This window comes from Saccostrea echinata, unplaced genomic scaffold (genome assembly GCF_033153115.1).
Source record: "Saccostrea echinata isolate AGI-Se365-2 ecotype Australia unplaced genomic scaffold, CSIRO_AGI_Sech_v1 ptg000008l, whole genome shotgun sequence".
Classification (NCBI taxonomy): domain Eukaryota; kingdom Metazoa; phylum Mollusca; class Bivalvia; order Ostreida; family Ostreidae; genus Saccostrea; species Saccostrea echinata.
This window is the reverse complement of record NW_026889757.1, coordinates 886,332-895,725: the sequence shown is the minus strand read 5'-3', so window position 1 is coordinate 895,725 and position 9,394 is coordinate 886,332. Positions and strand designations below refer to the sequence as shown.

The 9,394-nt window shown below is 34.9% G+C and overlaps 1 protein-coding gene across 1 annotated transcript; it reads left to right on the top strand.

Moving 5' to 3' along the window:
* Positions 1-2,689: 2,689 nt before the first annotated feature.
* Positions 2,690-8,134, top strand: LOC133181209 (uncharacterized). The gene is made up of 4 exons (XM_061315743.1): positions 2,690-2,837; positions 6,285-6,542; positions 6,749-6,931; positions 7,817-8,134. The coding sequence occupies exons 1-4, from the start codon at positions 2,795-2,797 to the stop codon at positions 8,089-8,091; spliced, it is 759 nt and encodes a 252-aa protein (XP_061171727.1). The 5' UTR covers positions 2,690-2,794; the 3' UTR covers positions 8,092-8,134.
* Positions 8,135-9,394: the final 1,260 nt, after the last annotated feature.

Here is a 9,394-nt window from a genome sequence, read left to right as displayed (position 1 = left end):
AGCTTCTGTAGACTAATCATCTGCTGATAAATGGCTACTAGCTTCTGTAGACTAATTGCCTGCTGATAAGTAACTACTACATTCTATAGACTAATCACCTGCTGATAAGTAGCTGCTAGCTTCTGTTGACTAATTTTCTTATGATAAGTAGCTACTAGCTTCTGCAGACTAATCATCTGCTGATAAATGGCTACTAGCTTCTGTATACTAATTGTCTGCTGATAAATGGCTACTAGATTCTGTAGACTAATTGTCTGCTGTTATGTGGCTACTAGCTTCTGTAGACTAATCATCTGTTGATAAGCGGCTTCTAGTTTCTGTAATCCCCTGTTGATATGAGTGGCTACAAGCTTCTATAGACTAATCACCTGCTGATAAATAGCTACTAGCTTCTGTAGACCGATTGCCTGCTGATAAGTAGCTACTAGCTTCTGTAGACTAATCGTCTGCTGATATTCTGTAGACTAATCATATGCTGATAAGTAGCTACTAGATTATGTAGACTAAATGTCTGCTGATAAGTGGCTACTAGCTTCTGTTGACTAATCGTCTGCTGATAAGTGGCTACTAGCTTCTATAGACTAATAAACTGCTGATAAATGGCTACTAACTTCTGTAGACTAAACGTCTGTTGATATTCTGTAGACTAATTGTTTGCTGATGAATGGCTACTAACTTCTGTAGACTAAATGTCTGCTGATAAGTGGCTACTAGCTTCTGTAGACTAATCGTCTGCTGATAAGTGGCTACTAGCTTCTGTAGACTAATAAATTGCTGATAAATGGCTACTAGCTTCTGTAGACTAAACGTCTGCTGATAAAAGGCTACTAGCTTCTGTAGACTAATAAATTGCTGATAAATGGCTACTAGCTTCTGTAGACTAAACGTCTGCTGATAAAAAGCGACTAGCTTCTGTAGACTAATAAAATACTGATAAGTTGCTACTAGCTTCTGTAGACTAAAACGTCTGCTGATAAAAGGCTACTAGCTTCTGTAGACTTATCGTCTGCTTATAAGTGGCTACTAGCTTCTGTAGACTAATCGCCTGCTAATAAGTGGCTACTAGCTTCTGTAGATTAATTGTCTGCTGATAAGTGGCTACTAGCTTCTGTAGACTAATCGCCTGCTAATAAGTGGTTACTAGCTTCTGTAGACTAATTGTCTGCTGATAAGTGACTACTAGCTTCTGCAGACTAATGGTCTTCGGATAAATGGCTACAAGCTTCTATAGACTAATCGCCTACTTGTAAGTAGCTATTAGCTTCTGTAGACTAATCGTCTGCTGATATGTGGCTACTAGCTTCTGTAGTCTAATTGTTTGTTGATAAGTAGCTACTAGCTTCTGTAGACTAATTGTCTGCTGATAAATGGCTACTAGTTTCTGTAGACTAATCGTCTGCTGATCTTCTGTAGACTTATTGTCTGCTGATAAATGGCTACTAGTTTCTGTAGATTAATCGTCTGCTGATATTCTGTAGACTAATTGTCTGCTGATAAATGGCTACGAGTTTCTGTAGACTAATCGTCTGCTGATATTCTGTAGACTAATCGCCTGCTGATAAGTGCCTACTAGCTTCAGCCTGGTTTTTCTTTTAATCCTGCTCCTATTTGATTCCCCTCCACTGAACAATTAAAAAGGTTTCAATATTGAAAAAAAATGTCACTACTGAAAAAATATGACGTACATTTTTTTCATGAATTTTTAAAAGCTGAGGGAAGTTTACTTTCCAGATTAAAAAGAATCTAATTTCATGCTCCAGATTTTGTGAATGTATCTCTGAAGAGACAAAATACGAAAAGTTAGGTATAACGCATCATAAATTATTCTGTTGAAATTAAAGCGCATTAGAGATCAAAATTATTCTGTTGTAATTATAATGCGAATAGTCACTTAGCAATTAAAGCTTCAAATGATATCAATTTAATATACTTTTAAAAACCGACAAAGGGAATACAGTATTGATTACCGCACTTGAAATGACACGCAGAGTTCCCTAAGGAATTAAGCGGTTTCAGGAGGGGGGTTAGAAGTTCCTTGACAAGCCCTAGAAATTCCTTGGCAACCCTTCCCTTTTAAATGAAATAAAATAAGATTTAAAAAAGTATAAATGAGAAAGGTCAACTTAAGCTGGTGTATAAATCTTGAAATATTTATTGGGAGTTGTCGGTTTCTAAGGGCCTGTCACATGTATTCATGGTACATATGTATTATGTATCAGTGGTACATTGCAAGTTGAATAAATTACGACTGCTTTTATAATATATATTTGCCCTGAAAATATCAGCTATGCCAATTTTTTTTTTCTCTTTGGTTAACATTACCCAAAGAAGCACTTTTTTTTATGAATTCCGGAACGAAATTAAACTTCGAGATGTTTATCCAACCAGTAACAACTAATTTAGAAACGCTCCATCAACAATTATATCATTCTTATTTAACAATATTTACCCGTGCCACATTTCTCTCTTCGGTTATTATAACCCGGGGAAAACACTCTTTTTTAAATTTAGGAATTCATTGATTAGGTTAAGACTTGGAAATAGTTACCCGCAGATAGTTATCCTCGGTTGAGTGAATTTATTTGAACAAAGAATGAATATTAGATGTTTTCAGAAACACAATCATGACAATTTCTTACGCGCTATTGGTATCGTAGATTAAACCCATTATGTTGCATTCCAGAGCAGTAAAACTGTAGGTGCTTATTCAGTTTTAGGAACATCCATTTCGGAAACATTCCTCATTCTTATGATGACTTCATAAAAATCTTAATGCGCTCACATAACACCTATTATGGAACTTTGGACATTTTCATTATGGATATTTCATTTTCTTGGTAAGTACTTCAAGCATTCTGAGGCTTTATGAGTAACGCATCAAGAGCGTATTAATTGTCTTCGTAGTACACAATTTGAAAAGGGGGGGAAGGGAGGGAGTGTCTTTTTTTTTTATATAAAAAGATGACTGCAAGGCTTTAGATATCATGTCAGGCTATATTAAAAGAATTCAAAATAAAATCAGGCTTTCCTTTCTATTTAGTGTTGATTTACAACGTCACAAACATAAAGTGTGAGATAATAACGATCATTTCACCTTCCAATAGGTTGCACAATTCTCAAATCTAGTCCTAAAAATGTAAAATCATGTATAATTTTGTTTAAACCAGAACGCTTTAATTTGTCAACAGATATTAGCACTGTACTTATAAGAAGACGTGTTACATTCACAGAATTATTTATCATGATATTTTCGGAACTTGTTCCGATTAATCAATCCAGAACTAAGAAATAGCATTTTTCATATATAATATTTTTAAAAGACTTGACAAAACCACTCATCAAAATCAGAAACTGAATGATGAGCCATGATGTAGTCTACTTCACATGGGCTCAGTTTCAGGATGGTGTCTTTTGTGAATTTTGGGTTTTTCTATGTCTGTCTAAATATACTGATTATGATCAAACATTGCTGAAATTAGCAGCTTTAAAAATATCGTATTTCATTTTTTAAGTACGTTGAAGTATGATTTTTTTAAGAACTGCTAATTCCAGTGATTTTTGCTTTTATATATATTTATTGTACAGCTTTAAGTAGTAAGTGTGCAGTCATCCCTGATTATTATTGCTGCCAGAATGTGTGGTCATCCCTGCTCTGCACTTGGCATCTCTTAGCAATTAGTGTGCGGACATCCCTGCTTAAATTGTTGCTCCCAAGATCAGGTGTGGACTTCCCTGCTTGGATCTTCTGGCAGAACACTGGTGTGTGGACAACCCTACCCTGCAGTGTCTCTGATTGGAATCGATTCGTTAGCGACAGCCCTGCTTGTTGCTGCGCAAGGACAGGTGCGCGGACATCCCTCTTGTCCTTTGTGCATGTGAGGACTTCCCTGCCTTAATAATTGTTTTCTGCTAGTCACAAATCCTACACTATATACAGTAATTAATCGGGGATATCCGTTTCTATCACGGGTACGAGCCCGCGGGGGTTCAGTGACAGTGACTTCCCTCGCATTTACAGTATGATGGAAATAAGAGTGTATTGCTATTATGTGAACCTTGGGAAACGGGGATTTGTATGTAAAGAAAACGAAAGGTATTCAAAGCAGAAAGTCCACCAAAAAAATATTTTACACATTCAGGTATCCCTACATTCACTTATCAATAAGAGGTTTTCCTGGCCAGACCCAGACAACTATAATCGTGCCATGCACGGACATTGGGTTAATATGACCATTTAAAGGATGCATATCGCTACAATAGCCCATTGCATACCGATTTCGTTGCATTGTTTTACAGTGGACATACAAATTCTCCTAAGGCTCTCCACGGGTTTTTGATCTTTTTTTTACACCTGCACATACATTATTTTAATAGTTGGACCATTCTCAAGTTCAGACATAGGTAATCAAAGCTTACGAAGCTCACCTCGACGAATGCTACTGTATCTATAAGTCCAGACAAATCTCACATCATAATTTTTTTCTAGTTAGTGTACATCTCAAGATCAATATCGATACAAGTTTGGTTTAAGTAGCAGTTATAGTTACTGGGAATGAACCTGCTCAGAAAACTTTTTATGAATCAAGAAAATTTATGTCAGTTCCAACATCAAAAGCAAGTCTGGAAGTGTCCATCCTTATATGCATCTTCCATGCAAGATTAATCATAACAGGACACAAAATTATAGAGCTACTCTAATAACGTTACCCTGATCACTCATCTGGAAAATGTAGGTCAGATTCAGAATCCAATGATAGTCTGGGAGTGTCCATTCCTAGATACACCCATGCTTATTTGGTAAAAGTATGCATAAAATTCACTTACCGGTATGTGAAAAATAAAGGTCAGACCCAGCATCTGAAGCAGGTTGGGTAATGTACAGCTCTAGAGGCATCATCCATGCAAGTTTGGTAAAGGTTGGGCTTATAGTTACTTGGGAATGGACCTGTTCCAAAAACTTTAACCTGGTCACTCATCTTGAAAGTCTAGGTCAGATCCAGCATCCAAAGAAAGTGTGGTAGTGTCCATTGCTAGATGCATCATCCATGCAAGTTTGATCCAGGTAGGGTATAGGTACTTGGGAATGAACCTGCTCCAAAAACTTTAACCTGGTCACTCATCTAGAAAATCTAGGTCAGATCCAGCATCTGAAGCAAGTGTGACAGTGTCCATCCCTAGATGCATCATCCATGCAAGTTTGGTCCAGGTAGGGCTTATAGTTACTTGGATATGGGCTTGCTCCTAAAACTTTTACCGGGACGCCGACGCTAACGCCGACACAGATCGACGCCGGGGGTATAGCTTAAGCTCATCTCGATTTTGTCGAGGTGAGCTAAAAATGAGATTGGAAATAACTACAAATTCGAAGAGAGCAAGAATTATTGTGTTCAAATGCATTTTTTCTTTATTGTGATCCAGCAAATCCATTCTATACTCTGAAGTTGATAATAAAAGATTCTGGAGTTTCACATTGACAATATTTAGGTACTCTTTAAACACCAAGTCTTCCAACAAACTGTTGAAATTCCAGTGGCAAAAAATTGTACTCCTTTAAAGACCTAGCTTTTTTGTATTATTATGAAGCAAAATTTATAAAAACCAAAACTTCAACATGGGAAGAAAAAAAGTCTTGCAATGGCATTCTATCAACGACGTTCTATTAATTAATATCACTTGGGTTCGTTATTAAAGAGCAGATTTGGTATATCCCAATGAAATCGAACTAAAATTCACCACAGAGTATGCCACATCTAATTCATATTTGAATGTTTTACTCAATATACGCGTAGACGTTAATGGCAAACAAAAAACTTATTCATTATGAGAAATAGGATGATTTTAGTTTATTTATCGCAAACTTCCCATATTTAAATAGCAAACTCCAATCATCTTCATATGGTGTTCCTATCTCCTGACTGATTCAGTTCGTAATTTAAGAACATGTTCTGTGTACGATCAGTTTTTAAACCGAGGCAGGCTACTGACAAAGAAGTTTATGTCACATGGATTTCAACAGTTTTGTTGAGTTTGCATTTTGCAAATTCTACGGTCGTCATAACGATATAATCTGTAAATACGTCAAATTTGACAGACATGTTTCATACCTATTGTGTATACTATTTAAATCCTGTAAACCCCCCTCCCCCTTTTCAACTAGGTTACTTTGGTCGGACATCAGATAGTCAGCATTTTTACGTTTAGTGCACAAACTTGACACTTACACCCAATGCAGATTATTATCATAACATGTATATATAAGTTATTATTTTGTGTTAATTTTTAAGGAACTACGCAAACCTTCCTAAGAAGCACTTATTTCGTAATAAACACCCGCTACAAGAATGTTTTGCCAACATCTGGGTTAATATCTACGGGAGGTCAATGGTCACTCAGCGCTTGTGGAATCCTGTGCGCTTCGAACGATTTGTGTCAAACTATTTTCTTCAAACCACTGGAAAAGAAATGTTTCCTTTATATGTATTCCATCTGGAGGCATACTCAAAGAAAACAAGAAAGCGGAGTTGAAATGTACGAAATCGCTTGTAAGTTTCCTTCCAGAAAAAAGATACCAATGATATATGGATTTTTGTTTAAAATATATTTCTAAATTATAAAAAAATCGTTTACGTGAAGGTAGAACTTTACACGTTTATCAGTAAGAAGAATCTATTTCATAAATTCTTTTGCTCATAAATGCATGTCGTTAGGGAATTTTAAAGATGTTCACAAATTTTACTCCACCTTTCAGCATCATGTACTGATTTTGGTTTCGTGCATAATCGGGCAGGTGGGATCTGTTTCCAGATTTTCTGGACTCAAAACATCACGTCTACCTGGGCAATCATGTCGTGTAAACAACTTGGCGGATCATTGATTTCCTTAGATACAGACCAGAAAATAGGATTCGTGACAACTTATATACGTAATTATTGTGAGTAATAGAGATTCGTGACAACTTATATACGTAATTATTGTGAGTATAGAGATTCGTGAAAACTTATATACGTAATTATTGTGAGTATAGAGATTCGTGACAACTTATATACGTAATAATTGTGAGTATAGAGATTCGTGACAACTTATATACGTAATTATTGTGAGTAATAGAGATTCGTGACAACTTATATACGTAATTATTGTGAGTATAGAGATTCGTGACAACTTATATACGTAATTATTGTGAGTATAGACATTCGTGACAACTTATATACGTAATTATTGTGAGTATAGAGATTCGTGACAACTTATATACGTAATTATTGTGAGTAATAGAGATAATAGAGTTTTTTTTTTTAAAAAAAGAAAGAAAAGCACACAGCGCAGAGGCAAATCAGACACATGTTCTCGAAGACATTTCAACTATTTCCAACGAGAATTGAAACCTATATAACTTATGTGACCTGCAATATTAATGTTGACAATTGTTCAATTGAGAACTGGGCCATTTTTCAGTGCTCGAATTGAACAAATCGCAACTTTTGTCCATTCTCACTTTAAATATGATCATTGGCCAATCTTCAACAGGGGTCAATATTTTGTTTAACAATATTTTATGCTACTATATTTTAAGAGGTTAACAAAATAAAGTTTGCTTAGTATAATGTGTATTTGAAAAGGATTCGAAAAACAGACAAGCAAACTACTACTACTACTACTACTGAATTATGATAATGAACTTTATCATGAGAAACGAAATAGAACTCTTTTTGTACCTTGCAGTTTTTTGGGGAAAATGTTTTAACATTCAAAATAGTTTAGTCTTTTGACAATTGTAGTAATCAATGTAAATACTGTACATGCTTCTTCATTTTTAAAGATGACTTCTCAACTTCCCCCCGAAGAACATTCCAGATAGGACTTAACAATACGCAAGGACCAGAGAAATACACATGGAAGTGGTCGAATGGAGCTCAATTGTCACCGAATCTTTCCATACCATTTTACTTGAATAATTATGATGGCCATATGAGATCCTGTGCACCTGGACATTGTGGAGTGCTGAGTGTGAAAAATCTCACCACAGCAGTGTTTGATAACTGTTGTCTGAAAGTTTCATTTCTCTACATATGTTCAAAAGACATTGAGAAATGAGGTAATCATCTTTGAAGTATAAGGCAGCACTTACCCACTTAAAAATAATTAACCCATATTGTTATACCTTATAGAATTGCTTCCTATATAAATTTATACTAAAAAAGTCTAACATTTTCAATGTTTTTCTGAGCGGTAAAAAAAAAATCGATGTTGGACCGCTGAGTGAGATTTCGGGCCTGTCGATGAGATGTTGGAACCGCTATGACGTTTTTACGTCACAATGTATGCAGGATCAGCTATATCTTATCAATTATCGCAAATATGGAAGACAGTGCAAGATTATTTTAAAATAAAAATAAAAGGTATAACAACACAACATATTAACTGCGTTCTCGGGCAAAATGCGTTTTGTCGAACCCTCAAACCAAACTGTTTGCTTTCGGCCCAACGGCCTCAGGCAAACAGTTTGGTGCTTGGGGCAAAACACATGTTGCCCTCGAACCCAGTCAATAAATGTGTTCACCAAAAAACTAACGAGTATAGATGGGTGAATTAAAAAAAAATGACCACCAAACTGAATTTTTTTGGCAAAATTCAACTACTTATAACATATTTTTCACTTATATCATCATATTGCAAATGCATTCTAGTTTAAAATCCTGAAGTGGCAATGGAATAGACAATTGGATTAAAAAGTTTCAGAATTTTTATTAGTAAAATTTCTTTTGAAAAAAGAAAATATCATTACACCTTGAAAGATTTTCTAAAATACATAATCACAAGAAATTATAGTTTTTTATGCTTCAAAATGGTAAAAGGGGTATAAATGATTAAATCTATACCTTGAATGAGTATCTTCTCTTGTACATGTGACAAAAAATTGGCTTTTTGATTGTTATTTTACATTATTTTTTCAATTCTGGTTTGAAAAGTTTTAATATGAAAAAAATATGAAGCAATAAAATTCCCCAAAGTTCACTTTTTTGTCCGTTCAAGTCAATTCTTTAAATCTAGGCCAAAAAAGAATTGTTATATACGAGTTCTCTAACAAAAAATACTAGATTTTGAAGTGACCCTATGTTACATTATTGTGTTGCACTCCTGACATCTGATATGTATTTTATTTAACATTGTTTTAAAAATTATAACACACAATAACCCATTCTTACTTTGTAAATCAATTTGTCGTGTTGATATTTTTCATCGTTTACAGCAGGTTTTTCATATTTTGAAGACCTTAAAACATGATTATTTGCAAAGTGTAATATTTATAAATTGTATTTAAAATATATGTGAAATGATGAAAAATATTCCCTGAATTGACTGTAAATTTTCTGTAATTTGTTGATAGACATAGTGT

What these genes read in the sequence shown, in the direction of transcription:
- LOC133181209 (XM_061315743.1), top strand. Translation starts at nt 2,795, where the DNA reads ATGGAACTTTGGACATTTTCATTATGGATATTTCATTTTCTTG. An exon ending in ATGGATATTTCATTTTCTTG is followed by an intron (nt 2,838 to 6,284) that starts GTAAGTACTTCA and finishes TTAATTTTTAAG; the next exon opens with GAACTACGCAAACCTTCCTA. An exon ending in TGAAATGTACGAAATCGCTT is followed by an intron (nt 6,543 to 6,748) that starts GTAAGTTTCCTT and finishes TCCACCTTTCAG; the next exon opens with CATCATGTACTGATTTTGGT.